This window comes from Heterocephalus glaber, unplaced genomic scaffold, assembly GCF_053883595.1.
Source record: "Heterocephalus glaber isolate CG9 unplaced genomic scaffold, H.glaber_assembly_v1.0 deba00001497, whole genome shotgun sequence".
In the NCBI taxonomy this organism is placed as follows: domain Eukaryota; kingdom Metazoa; phylum Chordata; class Mammalia; order Rodentia; family Bathyergidae; genus Heterocephalus; species Heterocephalus glaber.
The window spans coordinates 28,724,854-28,744,125 of NW_028258320.1; the positions used below are offsets into that span (position 1 = coordinate 28,724,854).

At 36.2% G+C, this 19,272-nt stretch overlaps 1 protein-coding gene across 4 annotated transcripts in view; it reads right to left on the bottom strand.

Moving 5' to 3' along the window:
• Nucleotides 1-8,312: 8,312 nt before the first annotated feature.
• Nucleotides 8,313-19,272, bottom strand: part of Ube2d1 (ubiquitin conjugating enzyme E2 D1) — a 34,141-nt gene continuing 23,181 nt past the window's right edge. For 2 of the 4 annotated variants that reach the window (XM_004858305.3, XM_021239117.2), the window contains 6 exons: nt 17,532-17,595; nt 17,406-17,437; nt 14,277-14,354; nt 13,131-13,236; nt 9,996-10,089; nt 8,313-9,185 (listed from right to left, as the gene is read on the bottom strand). In XM_004858305.3, coding sequence (XP_004858362.1) covers nt 9,140-9,185; nt 9,996-10,089; nt 13,131-13,236; nt 14,277-14,354; nt 17,406-17,437; nt 17,532-17,595 — 420 coding nt within the window. In that variant the 3' untranslated portion in view covers nt 8,313-9,139. Of the gene's footprint in view, nt 9,186-9,995; nt 10,090-13,130; nt 13,237-14,276; nt 14,355-17,272; nt 17,438-17,531; nt 17,596-19,272 lie in introns of all 4 variants that reach the window. The other 2 variants (XM_087184834.1, XM_013077216.3) reach the window with 1 other exon arrangement.

The following is a 19,272-nucleotide window of genomic DNA, read 5'->3' on the forward strand; positions in this document are numbered from 1 at the left end:
AAAGGCCTAAAAGAGCCTTTTTATCTTTCTTTTTTATTAAGTATTGGAATAAGTCTAAAGAAAAGAAAGTGCCTTATTTTTCTTCATGGTCATTTAGTCAAGTGTCTTGTAAGATTAGCTCCTCTCTTGAAATAAAAGTTCATGCATTTTACTCAGTCACCCAGTATGTGAATGAAGATAGGAGGGGAGACAATTGGGTTGATGGTTTTAATTTTATGATTTGTGCCATGTTATTTTGATGCCAATTTGCCAAATTTGATACTGTGAAAAAATTTGATAACTTGTCTAATGTCTGACTAGTTAGTTTTAAAACATCGTTCTTTTAAAAAGTGTAATTGAGTACTTTGGGGTTATTACAATCTTCAGTGTTAGCCCAAAGGATTCTGAGATATAAATTATGTAAGATCTGGATGTCAGATCAAAAATTACAGACAAAATTATAGCTTTATTGTACTTGGAGAAGGGGGATGCATTGGATGTTTTCTTAATTGGAGATAATAGTATACCTAGCAAACTTTTTCACAAAATAAATCTTTGTGATTTTCATTCTGGAAAACAGTATTTTGCAATAACCCAAATTTAATCAGACTTCATCATATCATACCAGATAACTGTGTAGTTCATCTCCCTGCTGGCTTTAGTAACTGTCCCTCCTTCCATACACACCTTTTTTGTCCCCTGTTTTAACTTTAAAAGAATGAGAAACTAGCATCATTGTGTATGTAAACACTCAATTGCATTTCAGGTTAAGCTTCCAGTTTCTCATGAAGTTCAGTCAGTTTTGTAGTTGAAACAATTTGTGTGCAAAGCCTACATCTAAACACTTGAGGAAATGATCATTAACTATTCAGTACCAAACGGGGCAAATCTCAGTGGCAGTGGACTTCCAGCTCATCAGCTCGTTCCCTCTCTCATACCTTCACAGCCTCACAATAAAGGACAGCAGGAGGCTCAGTCGGCACCTTCACAGTGACCTCTCCATTATGCTGTCTCACTTGGAACCATTTTCAGTTTATTTGCTATGCAACAGACAGTCATTCATTTGTACTCAGCTAGCTTTGGTTTATGTGCCACTGCTTTGTCTTTCTGTTACACTCAGTTGTTTTGATTTATTTACAATATATGCTGTGCCATTTATTGTGTTTGGTTGGTTGAATAAATTTGTGACACTCAAACACTTGAGGTGATGGTTAAAAACGATACCAGTATTTGATCTAGTTTCATCTCAACTGTGTTATACCTGGACATTTTATGAGGAAGAAAGTAAATGTATGAAATAATAAATGTTTGACATTATAAGTAATGTTGGCTCAGAACAAACTTTTGAAAACTTAAGTTGACAAATTTTTGGATCAACTGAAAAAAACCCATGACTTTTGAAATCTCTGAATGCCTTGGTTTACAGTATTACTGGGGTTTGCCTTTTAGATTATTATACAAGAAGTAAAAAAAGAAACAGAAATTTGAAGAAAGAGCTATTGCAAGTTAATAGTTCCCAGCTATAAATTAGTTTATAAATGATCTTTCAATTATAAAAAATCTGCATGCAGATTAATTATTAAGGGCATATCAGAATTATTTTTAGCCACTGTTGTAAAGCATTATGAAAAATAAACATAGCTTTTCTATTTTAAAGCTGATTCTGAGTCAGCAGAACATAGGACAAGCAAAAAAGGACAGCTATAATTTTATGCAGATTTATAAGCCTGAATTCAATTATGTTACTGGAAAGTCCTGAAAGATGACTGAGAGACTGAAAGAAATCCATAATGAGTAGACTGATGGGATGCTATTAATAAGACAATATAACCCATTGTGTCCACCCTAATATTATTATAAAGCACTTGATCAATACAAATGATAATTATAATTTATTCCTTATTATGTGCCTAGTGTTTTATATACTTTATCTCTAAACCTTCCATAAATCCTGGAAAATGGTATTATTTCTATTGTACAGGTCTGAAAACTGGTATTTAGAGAGCTAAATATATCAAGGATATCATCCTTATTAGCATTTTGTTAACAAAAATTTCCCCCTTTAAATCCACATTTGCAGCGTTTAAATTATAATTTACTCTATGTAAGTACAATATAGGCATATTAATCATGAAGTTTCAGGTTTAAGCTTGCTCATATTCTTGATTTTTTTCTATTGCATACTCTTTCTTGACTTTTTTTTAACTGAGTGGATTGTTAATATAACATCCTAGTTTCCTTTATTTGCTCTTTCATCTAATTATTCAAATATTTAATGAGGCTTGAATTTAAAATAGTTACACAGCTGGGCATAGTGTTGCATACCTGTAATCCCAGCAGTCAGGAGGCTGAGACAGGAGGACTGCCTTGAGTTTGAGGCCACCCTGGGCTACACAGTGAGTTCAAGGCCAGCCTGAATTACAGAGAAAGATCCTGTCTCAAAAGAAAAAAAAAGTTACACACATATGTGTAGATAAGCATACATTAAAAAGACCATTAGCATGCCTGTAATCCCAGCACTTGGGAGGGTGAAGTAGGAGGACTGCTGTGAGTTTGAGGCCAGCCTGCACTACATAGTGAGTTCAAACCCAGCCTGAACTGTCTTTTTGGAGACAGCAACCCTGTCTCCAAAAAAAAAAAAAGACTGTAGAATAATACAAAATTTGGTTTAATGATGATTATATCTGAATATGCACAAATGAGTGGGGGTACTTATATTTTACTTTATATGTCTGTATTTTTTCTAAAATACAATAGTAATATTCATGCTTTTGTAATAATTCTTTTTCAAACTCAGTTCCTAGGAGAGGCCAGTACTGTTAGGCACTGTGTGATAAATTCTAAAAATACAAAGATGACTAAGGCATGATCCATCTGTTTAAACTGTCTAGGAGAGTAGGGGATGGCTTTGTAGAATATGTGACATTTGAACTGTTTTGGGTTTTTTTCTTAGTGAGGAAAAGTGGAGGTGCTTTCCAGAAAAGAGAAGCACTATGTTAAATATTGTTACACAGATAAACAGGCGGGCACAGTATATTTAAGGAAACAAGAGCTGGGTTTGGTGGTGCACACCTGTAATCTCAGCACTGGGACACTGAGATGGGAGGATTGTCTGGAGTCTGAGGCCAGCCTGGTTTACCTAGTGAGCTCAAGGCCAGCCTGGAATACATAGGGTAACTCTATGACAACAACAAAAAGATGTATGTGCAAAGGAGTGGTATGAAATGTTAATGGTTGGGAGAGGTTGGGTGTGGTTAGCTTGTGAAGGACTATGTGTAATGTGCCAAGGAGTTTTGTTAGCAGAGATAGCAGAACAACTTCTTAGACAAGTTAGAGGCACAGTTAAACTTGCTGGTAGGAGAAGAATGAGTGATGAGAGTGAGGAAACTGAAAACATCAAAGAAGTAGCTATTGCCATCATCCAAGAAAGGGGGTGAGATTTCAAAGATAGTGCCACGGATTACACTATGAAGGCATTGCTAAGTACAAGTGATAGGATTCCAGTGACCAGTTAAGCACATGGAGGTTAACGATTGAAGAGTCTAGTTTTAGACTGTAGTTCAAACTGCACATTCTAAGTAAATATCCTTAAGCAAATGATTTCATCATATCACTTTGCTGGCAAAATGCACTGACTTCACGCAGACCATCATATCAAGTGGATCTATGTTCTCTATGTTTTTAATTAATTGCACATAGAACTGCCAATTCTATTGTTATTTCTACTTTATTACCTTGGTTTGGTTTCTCCTATTTTCATTAATGCCTTCCCTACTTAAATATGCCAATTAAGATTCTAAGGATCTTCCAAGACTTCATTCATATAGTCAATAAAGATTTGAGTGCTTATATGCTAATTACTGTTCTAGGTTCCCAGGAGTCAAAACACAAAAAGAGCTGGGTGCAGTGGCTCACACTTCTAATCCTAGCACTCTGGGAGACCGAGATAGGAAGACTGCAAGTTGTAGCCCTTCCTGGGCAACTAAGTAATTTAATAAGACCTTATCTTAAAATTTAAAAGGGGGTGGGGCTGGGACATAGCTCAGTGTGAAGGCCATGAGTTCCATCCCCAGTATCACAAACAAAAACAAAACAAAACAAAAAAACCTCGAAAACTGGAAAAGAATATTAGGGTCTCACACTTAATGGATACTAAGCATGATATGGTAGGGGTAATTGTAAAGATGCACACAGGCTATCATGAAAACACTGAGATGGGATACTTATTTCCTTAAAAAGTAAAGATAGAAGAAGTGAAATGGATTTAGATTTAAAGACAAGGGAAGAGGGCATTTTAGGCAGAATGAAAAATTTGACCAAAGCCTGAAGATGAGAAGCACCACTCTAATCTGGAAGTGGGGAGAGGCTGAGAGTCAGTGGGAACTACAGGGAGTTTGGTGGGAGGCTGGGAATGGCAACTGAGTCTGAAGGTGCAAGGCAGGTTAGATTGTGAGTCTTAAAAACTCGGTACTCTATCTGTTGGTTGATGATTTAAACAAGGTGAAAGAACCTGAGAACCCAGGGGAAGGACCCCTGACATATAAAACAGAGAAGAATGAACTTTACCATTTGAAGTTGTAGGATCCAAAAACTAAGTTATTAACATCTCTCTTTTTTTTCTGAGGTCTTTTTGCAAAACTATTGCTGATGTCAAAATCTTTAAAGCTGATGGCTCACAAGATCAGATTTGGGTTAGACAGAATGTTTTGGCAAGCCTGGAAGCTGGAGTCATAGTGCCCTCATAAAAACTGAAAAAGGGGGCCGGGAATTTAGTTCAGTGGCACAGTGCCTGCCTCGAAAGTGCAAGGTCCCAAGTTCGATCCCTGGTACCAAAAAACCCTCCAAAAACCAAAAAACTGAAGAGGGGGCTGGGGATTTAGTTCAGTGGCACCGCGCCTGCCTCACAAGCACAAGGTCCTAAGTTCACTCCCCAGTACAGTGGAAAAACAAAACTGAAGAGGTAGGCATTTATGCTTCCAAGTAGTGGTTCCACTGAGAATCAGAAGAGAATTATAAAATTATAATTGAAAAGGTGTGACAGAGTTGGAGAATCTACGAGACTCCTCAAGAAGTGAGCATGGATATCTGTAGTCATTTTTTTCCTGTAATACAGTATAGGCTAAAGACTGAGAAGTGGGGCCTCCTGCAGAAGCCCATGGTAGGGAACAGAAAAGTAAGAGTTTTAGTGGTTGTACAATGCTGGAGTGGCAAAACAGACTTTAAGGGACCTCAACATCCAACTGCAGTAGTTTCCAAGGCCAGACTTAATCTGTTGGACAGGAAGCTAAAGAAATAAAATTCTAGGGCTGGGGGTTTAGCTCAGCTGTACCACCACCTGCCTCACAAGCACAAGGTCCCAAGTTTGATCCCCAGTACCAAAAAAAAAAAAAAAAAGAAACTTCTAGCCCAACATGGTGGCACATGCCTATAATTTCACCACTCTGGCAGGAAGATCCCAAATTTGAGCCCAGCCTGGGCAACTTAGCAAGTCACTGGGACTCTGACTCAAAATAAGAATTAAAAAGGCCTGGGGATGGAGCTCAGTGCAAAGGCCTTGGGTTCAATCCTCAGTTGTGGAAAAATGAATAAAACCTAACCTTCTGAAAAATATAGTGTAATTTTCAGCTCTCTCAAAGTGCTGAGAAGACTAAGCCAGGAGAATGGGACTTCAAGAACAGACCAGGAGTTAAGATTCAAGTGGTGTTAAATGTAACTAAATTTGACCCAGGGTTGCCTCCATACTAAACTCCTAGGTGGTGAACTGCAACCTAACTTAGGGTACAACTAACCAAAAGCGTAAACTAGGAGTATACTTTTGTAACTAATAGCAGTCTCAGCCAATCATGGTAGCTGAGCTTCACTCTCAGGTAGGAAAAAATGTTTAAACAGTGTTTAAATAAGGCCAGAGCAGAGCTGTGGGACTCTCTATACCTCATTTTCATTTTCTGTACTTCCCATCAGTCAGTTTTCTGTCTAAAGTGCTTTCCAAATAGCAGATAGGAGTGGTCCTAATCTGTCCTGCTTCTGAGGACTTCCTAATTCTAGAATCATAGATAAAAAGCAATGAAGATCTGCAAAACTAGAATTATTGTAATTTTGCCCATCAGCACTAGTGAACTGACACTAATGAGTTACAATCTCTTTCCCCTGGGGGCACTTATTGATTAGGATGTGGCTAAAGGTGGAAACTTCAGGCTTGACCTCTCACCTATGATTACTGTTCATGACAGAACTGGTAGTGCTGGAGTAGGAGTCTAGGGCATGGCAGCATGGATGCAGCAACTGGGCACGACCTGCCCATTGAAGAAACTTGTTAACCACGGTCACAGGGCAGAAGCCCATGAGCCAGACATGAGATCAAGCCAACCCTTTCACCTGACACTAATTTTCTTTTTTGTTTGTTGAGGCAGGGTCTCACTACGTAGACCAGGCAGGCATCGAACTCAAAGCAAACCTACCTCTGCCCCCAGAGTGCTGGCCCAGCACCAATTTTCTGACTCAAGAACGTATCAAACGTGGCACCTGATGCCAATCTTCTAGCATGAGCTCATGTGGGACACCTGGATCAACTATCAAAGATCTAAAAAGACAGCAGCAATTGACTTTGAGCCTCTGTCCTCTTGTTCTTGTAGCGGTCCGTTCAGCTTGCAGGGTGTATCTTCTCTTTTTCCTTCACAGCACCCTCCTCCTTTTCTTAGTTTTGCCCTAAAATAAACAATAGCCTTTCACATTCAACAATTGTCCTGACCAATTCATTGAACAGGACAGTAAGAACCTAGAAAACACTGTTGGTCCCTACTCCATCTGATAACAATGCTTTTGTGATTGCACAGAGCAAATGTAACATTGCAGGTCTGAGAGGCTGAAGACATATGGCTGGTTTCCCTCTCCAGATGTTGGCCTAAGTCTGAATTGCCAAGGAACGAAAGGCTAGAACTCTGAATTTAAAATACTGAAAAGCAGAGTGGAATTTCCTGTGGTCCTGTGTGTTAAGGAAACAAAGGTGGTCCTAGAGGGCTATGCAGTATGAACAAGGGCAAACCAGACCCAGTTTGAATGTGATAAAACTGTAAGAAGCCTCAACTGTGCAAGGCCCTGGTTGCCCTTATTGCAAAGATGATCATCTTTGTGCTATCTGACCAGCAGAGCCAATGATGAGGCCTCTAGGGTAGAAGTCATTATCTAGAGTTTCTATACACTGCATAAAAGCACACGTATAGGTGATGCGGACACTGTAACTATGATTAAGAAGCTCAAAAAAATAATACAAATGTAGGAACTCATGAAAAAACTTAACTATGTTAAAAATCAAATGGTAATTCTAGAACTGATAAAACACATCTGGAAGTAACAACATTTGAAATTGAGTGAATAGATTGAAATAGGAGAAGATAGGATTAATGAACTAAGAAGTCAACACAAAATTTCCAAACTAAAGCACAGAGAGGGCAAAAAAAGAGAAAAGCACAAAATAGATCTGGAAGCATGTGGGATACAGTCAAACGGTCTAATATTTATACTTAAATCTTAATAAGAAGGAATAGAATGGGGGAAAATGTAGTATTTGTTGAAATAGCTGAGATTTTTCAGAACTGTGCAAGTGGTCTAAGGTTCTCACACTGACAAGAAAATGAAATTTGCTGCTTAACAAGTTTTTGTTTTAATAATACTGAGTAAGATAAAAGAATCAAGTGACTTAAATGTTTTGCTAATAACTACACCCATCACAGATTCTTACACATTTATAGCTAGTGTATTAATCAGAAAAGCTACAACTATATTTAACAGTGATACACTTAAGTTTGATATACATGCTAAACACTAAAGATATGTCTTTTTCCAAGCTAAAACATTAGAACTTTTTTGTATCTTTAAAATCTAGAAAGACAACTTGCTTATTTAAATCATTTTTAGCTATCAATTTATAAAAACAGAGGGAAGCATAATTTAAAATTTTTTGGGGTAACTTCTAAAATATAGATTTTTTTTCAAATTCAGGTGGCATTCTATTTTAGAAATTCTAGATTTTTAAAATGTTAAGAAATGTACTTCTGGAAATAATCCATCTTAGATGTGAGCCAAAAGAAACCCTGACTTCTTTTAAATTCTCATCTACAGCAAGGGGACAAAGTAAATCATCTTACAGACAGACAATTTAGCAAAGAGATGCTAATCTAAAACAAATTTATATATAAGTAGTAATGGTGATTAATACCAAACATAATAGACCTCATTTTCAGTTTGGAAACAATTTTCATGTGGAATTTTATATAGAGTTTTGGTCCTTAGTTACAGATAAAGTAATTTTTGTTTATTTAAGTAATCAAGACAAATAGTAGAAAAAGCATTTTATTTATATGGAAAAAGCTACAGTAAGATCTGTAAAAGGTGTCAATATAATATTGCCTATACAGAAAAAAATTCAAATGTGAATAGCAACAAATAAAAGTTACACATCTTCCTACTTAGCAGTGCAATTAATTCACATTGCAATAAAGTTAAGTCAAGTATAACAAAATCAAAACAAGTGTTTCTCCATAATCAGTATACTGAGAATTACAGTGTAAAGATCATTCAGGTTTAAGAAATCTGCAATCAATCTACAGAATATCCTAAGACAAGGAAGACACAGTTAATTCATTTAATTATCAGCTGTTGGAGTTTTTCAATACTGTTCACAGGAAAAACATAATGAGTTGACATACACGTAAATAGAATATATTTAGTCTATACAGTAAAAAAATACAAATTATAAAGTGAGCTAACAAAGAATGAAATCTGAATACAGATTTATAAAAGTGACATCTCAGACAACGCATACAGTATTTCTCATGTAAAAACATTTAGTTTCAGCAAAAAATAATTTGGTTGCTTTTCAGCTGCATTGTAGATCTTGTAAGCTGAAGATGCAGATGTCCAAGTTTCTTAAAAACCATGATAAATGTCTTTCTCAATGCATACAAAATGATAAATGCTCTCATCACAGTCTTAAGGGTATTTTTGGAAGTTTTTGTCTTGCTCCAGAAACACATTTAAAATGGGTTAAAATCAAAGGGTTTCATGGTACAATGAAACAGTAAACAGTGCTCAATTTACTGCTAATGTTGAAAAAAATCTAGATTTTACAGTACTGTTATATATGAAAAGGTTGTTTTTGCTTTTACATTGCATATTTCTGAGTCCATTCTCTTGCGTGTCTGTTGTATCTGTAGGCATACAAAGGGATATAGTAAAACATACAAATCTAGTCTTTTATAAGCACTGTCTATGAGAACTATATATTCTACCTTCTCGTGCCTTTTTTTTTTTTGAGATGGAGTCTCATGTTGCCCCAACTGGCCTCAAACTCGTAACTGTCTTGCCTCAGCCTCTCAAGCAGCTGGGATTACTGGCATGCACCATCACACCCAGCCCTTCTCATGCTTACTTGCAATAATCATACCTATACAAATTATTGAGTCAGTATGACATAGACTCATGCAGAGATAAAATAGAAAAAAAATTATTTTTTTAACTCATGAATTTCCTGTTAAGCCATATGAAAATGTATCTAAAATATAAAAAACAAAACATGGAGACCAACTTATAATAGAAATCTACAAAAGCCAAGTCTGAATGAGTATTATCTGCAAAATAATCTATGATCAAGTAGTTTTCAGGCAGCTTAAAAACAGATTGGTCTGAGTGGGTAAAGAGCTAAATTCCCTTCCCAGCAGGAGACAGAGAATACAATATATAATCCTCTCCGAACACTAAATTCTTTCATTTTTAATCTATTGCCTAGAATTATGTACAGATATTGTGCAAATGCTGAACACGTACTACTAAACAATAAATGGAAACAAATTGTTTTCTATAAAAAGATTTAGTTTAAAAAGAAAGGTCTACTTCACTAAAAAACATAAATTTAATTTAGGGATAATCAAATATATTTAAAAATATACGGATAATATCCATGTCTTGGCAGACTGTACAGAGATACACCCAAATGGAAACTAACAGAAGTAAACACTTACTTTTCTTTGTCTGATTTATAGATCTGTGCAATATCTGGTACTAAGGGGTCATCTGGATTAGGATCACAAAGTAGAGAACATATGGACAATAAAACTAGATTTAAAAGAGAACACTTTATTAGATAACAATCCTTCTACTTTATAAAAGTTTTACACATGAAAATAATTTTACTAAATATAGGTACTGAACTTGTAACAAAAAATAAAATGAAAACATCAAATTACATTTTATAATAACTTTGGTAGGTAACACTGATTTTCAAAATTGTAAAATTATCATAAAATATATATAATTAGAAAATATTCCCTTTGAAGTTTCAAACTCTATTTGAATTTTTTATTTCAAAAATGTGAACCTCCAAAGTAGTTATGAACAACCTTTCCAAGTGAATGCTCTGCAAAACAATCAAATTATAATTAACAGTTCAAAACATTTTGGACATTGAGCTCATGTTCCATTTTACTTTGGTTAAGCATGGACTATTTAAAAAAAGGAAGATTTGCAAAGTTTTAAAAAATTAATCCTTTATTCTATGTACTTTATTTGTATTACATGCATTTAAAAATAATGTGATCATTACATAACTTGTGTATTTAAAAAATACAAACAAAAACTGAAAAACACTTTTGCTATCCTATGTCAAAATACTGATGGAAACAGCTATACTTTTATCTACAACAGGAGGGAACAAAAACTCTGGTCCTCTTTTTCTGCTTCACATGCACATGACTTCTTTTGAGGGGTGCACGGAACCTTTGAAACAACCTCCCATTTCCACTTTCTTCTCCAATACTATATTCCTTTATCTTTTCCTACTCTTTCCAGTTCAAAGGTGAATTTCTAGGCATAGTCTACTCTTAAATGCGGGCTAGAAGTGTGGTCTGGTGGTAGAGCACTTGACTAGCATGCTGGAGGCCCTGGTTTCAATCCCTAATACTAGGGGTATGAAGGAAAGAAAGGGGAATGGTGTCAAGGACCAAGGGAAAAATATATATATCCTCTCCAATAAAACTGGAAGCCTTATTTATTAAACTGACAGGGTAGATTTTTCTGGGCTCACTTATATTTTCAGAATGCTTTCAGACTGAACTCATGATAAAAACCAAAATAACACATGTAGAATTAAGTGAAAAAAGAACAAATAAACGAGTGAGGTCTGAGCTGCCTAAGCAAGCATGAAATTCCTCATCTCCTCACTCCTGCTGCTATGAGTCTTTTGCCCTGATTCTACTATCATCCAAATAAGCCAAATGATTAAGGTAAAGAAAAAAGTAGCAGTTAACATTGACCTGAGTGCTCACTATGTGCCAGATGCAGGGTGACCCTGGAGTATATAACACAGTGGACCTTTGACTTACAAACTTAATTTGTGAGGGAGGGCTGATTGTAACTCAAGTCGATCAGGCTCCTCTACACAGCCTTCAAAATCTCTCTCCTGTATAATTTTAGGCCATACTTTCTTGCAGGCAGATCTCAGTATCCTTAGAGAGACATTGGCCCAGGATTTCTCAACCCCACATGGGAAAGGATGTTGTAATGTTCCTTCCAGAACTCTTTAAGCGTTAAATCTGAATCTGAGACCATCTAGAAGCACAAGCAGCCAGTGTTCGGGTCATAACTCAAGACTCTGGTGGCAAGTTAAAACTAAAAATTCCAGGCCGGGGATTTAGCTCAGTGGTTCCATCACCTGCCTCGAAAGCACAAGGTCCTGAGTTCAATCTCCAGTACCAGAAAAAAAAAAAGAGAGAGAGAGAGTGGGAGAGAAACTAAAATTCCAGTCGTACTCCCAAGTTGTTTGTATGTCAGGGCAGTCGTAACTCGAGAGTCCACTGTTAGCACTATCATAATGCCATTTTACATATGAGGACACTGAGGCTGTTTAAATTCTTGAAGGGCAGTTTCCAGAAGCCAAGGACACTAATTACTTTTTGTGAAAAAGCTACCAATGTCAGAAGTACTCAGCATCTGATAGTCTGCCATTTCTTTTAAATGATAAGGACTTAGCTGTTCATGCCAAATGACATTCATTTTGTGACACCATTCTAGGAAAGAGTACATTAATTTGCACACCATTTACCACAGAATCCTTTATTCAGCGCACAACAGATTCACTACGTGAAAGATTTAAAAAAGGAAACTAGAATCTATATGAACGTTTTAGGTCAGAAAACTTCCAGTTTTAAATAATTATCCTTATTATTTACCTGATACTTAAAATGGTTATGGCTGCAAACCCTGCTTCATATAAACTTTATCATTTTAAAAAGTTATTTAGTCAGGTAAGCATTTATTTAAAAAAGAGAAATGACCACAGATTCTTCCCATGAATCCTTCAAGAGAATAATCTTCCTGAATTTTTATAAAAAGGGAAAATACAGTGGTTACTTCAGGGGCAGATACTTTTAATCTCAAGTGTGTTTTTCCAACTGTCAAGTTCTCTTGGATCAAAGAAATGAGACACACAGTGCTGGCACAGTAGTTTTGGCTAATAAAACAAAATTGGCTTCCGAGGTCCAATGCATAGCACTGACAATTTAGCAAACAATGTAACACATTTGTGAAAGTTGAGATTCAGCTTGGATTACGTGCCAGTCATTATAAGGATGCTACTGATTATTTAAAATTTACACTTTAACATCCTATCTTACTGCATTATTGTAAAGTATAAAATACGGTATGTCTTTCTTTTCTAAACATTCATTAGCCAAATCTGGTTTTGGTTTTTTTTGGGATGAAGTAAAACTGCTATAAAGTTTTGCTCATTACTGTCAATATATAGTTCCATTCAATAAATGGGACAACTGGATCCCAAATATTTTTAATACTATCTCTTTCTCTCTTTTTTTAAAACTCAAAATCCAAGCTAAAAGGGTAATGGTCAATAGGGTTATTCTCAAGTTTCCAGTTCTAACATTAAATCTCTTCTCATTTTATCATTTACATTTGCCCATCCACATCCCACACCCCCCAAAAAGCTAAATGTAAAAGCCAGAGTTATGTAAGAGCAAAACAAAATTAAAACAGGAGAAAGCACAGTAGACTGGTCTTTTTAAAACACTGGTCTCTAGATACTTATACTGCATTTTTCCTGTCTTGCTGTTATCAATGGTTCTACACTGGATAGATGATATTACCTTTTGATACAGTCAAAGCTGGTGACCACTGTGACCTCAGGATATCAAGACAAATACTTCCATTACTGTTTATATTTGGATGATAAATTTTTGTTGTGAAAGCAATCTAAACATAAAAAGAAAACAACAGAACAGTGATAATCCATGAATTAAGAACATAATAGAATGAATTTGCTCCGGGGCAAAACATCTTCAACTTTACACACCCTTAGAGGAGAAATTCATTTATGCAAGTTGAATAGCTTTGGGCTGTAAGTAGTTCTAGCAACTGAGTATTTAAAAGTAATTAACTCCATTTCTGTTTCCTCCCCAAAGTATTGAGAAGTATTTTGGAGTGTAAAATAAGTAAGTCTATACTACTGTTATGACTGGTTGAGTGGCACCTAGAGCCATTAGCTTGGTTTTCATAATACCTCAAAGTATTCCTCTTCTTCATTTGACTATCAGTAACATCTGCAAGTGGCAACTTGAGCTAAACACAGGGTGTTGACCCTGTTTCAGGGCAAAGTTGAGAGCCTCAGCTTGTTGTCTGTCCTAAGAAATCCACCAAAATTCCTAATTTTCCCCAGGAACTGCTGTCATATGTAATATATATGATTTTAATCAAGTGTTTAAAAAAATCGAACATAATTTTTCCTGAGTGACAGATCTGTTCATTCTTTTCTTCCTTGGTTGGTATCCCCATCATTTGCTTCCTAAATCTTTAGAGGTCATTAAATCTAATAAGAATATGTTCTTATCTCTCCTACGCATTAAATGAAAGACTATGACCTCTTTACTTTTGTATCCCCCACTGAAGGATAGAGTAGATGCTCAATGAACATTTATTGAATACTTTAAAAGAAAAAGTCAACTTTGGAAAGATAATCCCTTGTATAGAAAAGTTTGATTCCTGACTATAAAGACTTCCCTAATTACCTATATCTAATTTTTTTAAAAACCAAGAAACTAATTTATACAGACTGTTCTTTCGTTTTACAAATATGATACAGTATTTGAGTGAGAAAGCATATTTTTGATTTAATGGCTTTATAGAACAGTTCGAGCATGTTTAACGTACCCACGGTCTTGACATCATGAAATCATCTCTGGAAAAAGAGTAAAATCCCTGACATAGGAGTCACATCAATCACAAAAATAAAATACCTTTGGTGGTTTAAAAGGATAGTCTGTCGGAAAATGTACAGTGAGAAAGAAGACTCCACCTTGGTATGCGCTATCAGGCTGAAATAACAAAACAATGTGTATCAATGTTTGATTACTGAATTTATTTAATAGCTTAAAATGATTTTCCCCAAATATTATATTTGAAAAAAATACCATATTTTAAATGCTTTTATCAAATATTATCAGTTTGATAATAATGCAATCATTGAGTCATGAGTTCAAATCATTTATCTTGAGAACAAGAATCCCTTTTCAGGTACGAAGGAGGATTTTCCAACAATCATGCCATCATAAAGTTTAAAACAAAACAAAAAACACACATAGTGGCGTGATTTGCCTAAACAAAGCTGTTCATGAGTACAAAATTTTTAGGATCAGTACATGTGAAGACTGCTTTGAGAAAAGATAATTTTCCACAGCAGTAATCAGTATAAATAAAGGATCCTGGCAAGTAATGTACTTACCTTTTTACTTATAAACCTTAAATTCTGATGGTCATATAAGGGCCCAGAATAGAGAAGAGACCCAATTTAGCAAAAGAAATGGCTAAATGACACCTAATTTATCTCTCAACTCAATTTAGTAAGTTTATAAAATAATGTAGAAAATACAAAAAAGTCCCAAATTAAGTAAATTCAATATTCATAGTACTATCAAATTAAAAATCAACTTTAGAAAAAAGATTTAAATTTGGTCACTTAAAAAATGACCATTTAGAAATATTCATAACATTGCCAAGTAAAGTAAAGACAGGTTAAAGAAAACAAAAAAGGGCTGGGGATTTAGCTCAGTGGTGCTGCTGCCTGCTTCGCAAGTGCAAAGTCCTGAGTTCAATCCCTGGTACCAAAGAAAAAAAAAGAAAAAGAAAATGACAGCAAAATATACCTAAAATTCTATTTTAATCTCTTCATATTCAATTAAATATATTGTTATATTAATATTCTGGTAATAAAAGCAAAGACTGTCATTACTTCCTCCCTTTAGTTTCTGCCTACATATTAGAGGACTGTATTGTATAATTATTCTTACTACATATGTTGTTTAATTCTAGTTTATAAAAAATTACAAGGAATGTAGAAAATGTAAACAAATTACAATGATAAATATGGTCTGCTTACATATTCAAATTATTCTACAGAGCCCTTAGGAGTAAAAATAAGTAAATAATAAGTAAACATAAGTAAAATAAGGGAGGTTATCACAATTGTAATCATTTGCTATGTGATTCACACAAGAAATATTTATGAAGGGCTAGCACTCAAATGGTAAGGATAGGCCTTTAATGATAGCATTCTGAAGGTTCTTAGTAAGTAATGAAAAACAAGCAGAAATTACCATTAATCCCTGCCCCAAATACCTCCTCCCTATTTGAACACACTTATCCCATCGTTCTTGCACTTCCCGAATCAGTTGTGGAAATCCTCTTTTGTGAGTATCATTATGAGGTCTAATAAGAACACGGTGAATGCTGCTGGCAAGTGCCACCCAAGGGAATGGGAGGCTTGTAAAAATATTACTCTGTGTCCTCATCCACCTTATTCACTGGATCTGGCACCTGCAACTTATGGCTCTTCCCCAAAGTCAAAATAACCATGAAAGACACATGTTTTGAATCAATTCAGGACACTTAGGCAGGCATGACAGTGGAATTGAAGACATTCATGAAAGAGGATTTTCAGAACTAAGTGTGTTCAAGCAGAGGGGGTATATTTGAGGGAGATTAATGGAAATGTGTCTTTTACTGTAACACCTTTTTAAACTTTAAACATTCATTGTATTTTTTCATATCCTTGTATTTTGTACTTTTACTCTTAAATATAACAATTTAGCAATTTTTTTTTTATGGTACCGGGGATCGAACTCGGGTCCTTGCACTTGCGCAGCAGGCGGCAAAACCACTGAGCTAAATCCCCAGCCCAACAATTTAGCAATTTAAGATAACCCTCCAGGAATCTTACTTTGAAACTCAGTAAACATTTTTTTTTAATTAAACAGAAGGCAATATGGTTAAAAATTCCATAACTTAATAGATAAAGCTCCTTCAGGGGAGGAAGGAAGAGAGTGGTGTGCATAAAAATAAGTTACTGAGGTACTCTCACCCAGAAAGCAGATTTGAGCTGACAGTGAGCACTCTTATTCAATCAGATTTTTGCTCATAGAAAGTCCATTTCAAGCCATCACTGTCATGTGTAGAGAGAAATAATGTTAACAAAGATAACAAGTATTAGGAGGAGCCAGTTATAAAACAGTAGGTAATTCTGTGTTTAACATGTTCCTGCTGGCTTGAACCACCAGTAGTACATCTGTGACTGCCCCATCAGGCAGCTTGTTCCACTTGTGGTACAAATGGAGCTAATTACTTTTATAGGTCTTTTTACTAATAAAATTAATAAAAATTGGCCTGATGGGACAGTCATATATGTACCACCAGTGGTCCAAACCACCTGGGCTGGCAGCAAAACATACGAATTACAGCTCAGTCATGAATGTTAAGACAATGCTACAAAAGTAAAAGTAAACTCAAAAAGTATCAAAGATGAACCCATTGCAGTATTTGTCAATTCTCTTTTACAGATAAGAACAGTGATGAAGGCCTGGGATTTAGCTCAGTGGTGCCATGCCTGCCTGGCAAGCGCAAGGTCCCGAGTTCAATTCCCAGTAAGGGGGCGTGGGGAGCAGTGATGAAACTTACGGCAAACTGTTGCTTATTACTTGCTGGAATTCCATTACTGGGTTAGACATTTCTAGCAATGAAAATCTAACCACATTCTCTCATCTATGAGGATATGAGAATAACTATGTTTGGTTATGGACTGGCCCTTTGTGTCTTAAAAAAAACAAGTAAGCACACAGTTGGTTTGCAAATTGTGGTGTTCCATTTCTGTATGTACTGATGAAGGTGTTGACAATGGAAAACATCACAGTGACCCCAGTATTTACCACCAGTGCTTTAGAGAAGCATCATAAACCCTTACTCGCATTTTGCTTCCTGGGTGATTCAGACTACAAGGAAATTCCTCCTTAGTCACAAACATCTGATGAAAGGTGAAGAAGCAAGAAGAAAGCACGGCCATGGGGATGAGTGTCACATATATGAAGCATACTTACAGGCCCCATAATAGTTGCTTGCCAGTGGAACACTGAAACAAACAGAGGAGTTTGGGGGTTACTCACAAATGTTCACACCTGTACTTTTAAAGCTATTAAACACCCTTGCAGTAAAGCAAAGCTTACAGTCATCTCCCACGGGTCCAGCGGAACAGTGAGCAGGTGGATCACGCTGTAGATCACTTAATTCCTGAAGGAAAGCAAAAATACTCAAGGTCAATTCCTTTTCCAAGAGAATAGTTATAATAATTCATTCAAACATAAATTATTAACTTCACTTTTAAATTCTACTCAAAATAAGTAAGCAAAATGTACTTGGTCACCGATTGAAGAGTATGGAAGATGATATTAAAGACTATGGAAGATGGTGTTAAATTCCTTTTTGATTAATAGTTTAAAATATTAAATGTTTTTCTTTAAGTGCTAAGTAGACAATATATAATCTTTAAAAAATTATTCTGGCTGGGGATGTGTTCAATTACCAGCACCAAACAAATAACAATAAAAACCAAGTCCTACTTCCAAGGGGTTACAATTTATTGAGAGGGGTAAAGACTTGGAAAGATGGATGTTTTAAGGAACATCTTGAAGGGTAAGTGGAAAGCAAGTGCAATGAGACTATGTTTTAAACCCTCAAACATTGATTCAGATCTCTTTCCTGCCCTCAATGCAAGAAAGAAAGGTGCACAGAAAGGACATGGCTCTAGAGCTAGCCAGTCCTGGACTGGCATTCCAGTTCTGACACAACTAGCTATGGCTTTGGGGAAAGCACTTAACTTCCTTTGCTTCCATTGGGAAGGAACTAATTATCTTCAAATGTAAAGGTATAAATCCAGTACAAAACCCTGTAACCAAAGACCCTTAGTTTGGAAGACCAAGGAAAGTGTCTGAGGAAGTGCTATCTGAACTGAACCCTCAGGGCTGAGCACAAGTTAGTCTTGGGGGAGATGAGTGACAGTGCAAGACAGAGTGGCAAACAAGAGCCTGGAAAAGTAGGCAGAAGCCAGGCAGAAAACAGAGAACAAGACAAACCCTAGCAAGGAGTTGGGGGATCATACTCAATGTTCGAAGGGATTTTAAGAAGTGGTGTGCTCTGATTTAAGGGACGGTTCTGACGTTAAAGATGGAAAAAAAGAAGCTGTAAGATTAGTTACTACAGGTAAGAGAAATGGAGGCTTAGAGAAGAGGCAGTGAGATAAAAAGTGATAGATTCAAGATTGTGCTGTTGTTTTTTGTTTGGGGATTTTTGAGACAGGGTCTCTCTATATAGTTCAAGATAGCGTTGAAATCTATGTAGCTCAGGCTGGCCTTGAACTCATGGTGATCCTATCCTTCTGCCCTAGCCTCTCAGTGCTAGGATTACAGGTGTGCACCACCACAGCCAGCAAATGTGAGATATTTTGAAGGGCCTACCTATCAGGGGATCTGTGAGGAATTACATGTGCAGAGCAAGGAGAGGTCACAGACAGGTATAATGAAGATTCGTGGCAGCTAACACTGACTCAGTGCCTTAGTCATCCTAACAATCCTCAGAGTTGGTATTGTTGTGCTCTCCACTTTACAGATGAAGAGTAAAGGAGACACACTTCCTGCAGGCTCACATAACTACCACAGACAGAAATGGAACTCAACCTCAGGGAGTGCAACTTCTCCCATTTTAGCTTCACAAATACACAAATGAAGATGTCATTTACTGAAAATAGGGACCACTAGAAAGACAAAGTGATTCGGAGAGTAGACATGTTAAGTGTATGATCCTTGTGACATTAAGAAAAAAATTAAGTTCAACATACAGGACTACAGCTTTCAAAGGGGGAAGCTAAAACACAGAAAATCATTGTGTATACCTGCTACTTAAAACTATGGA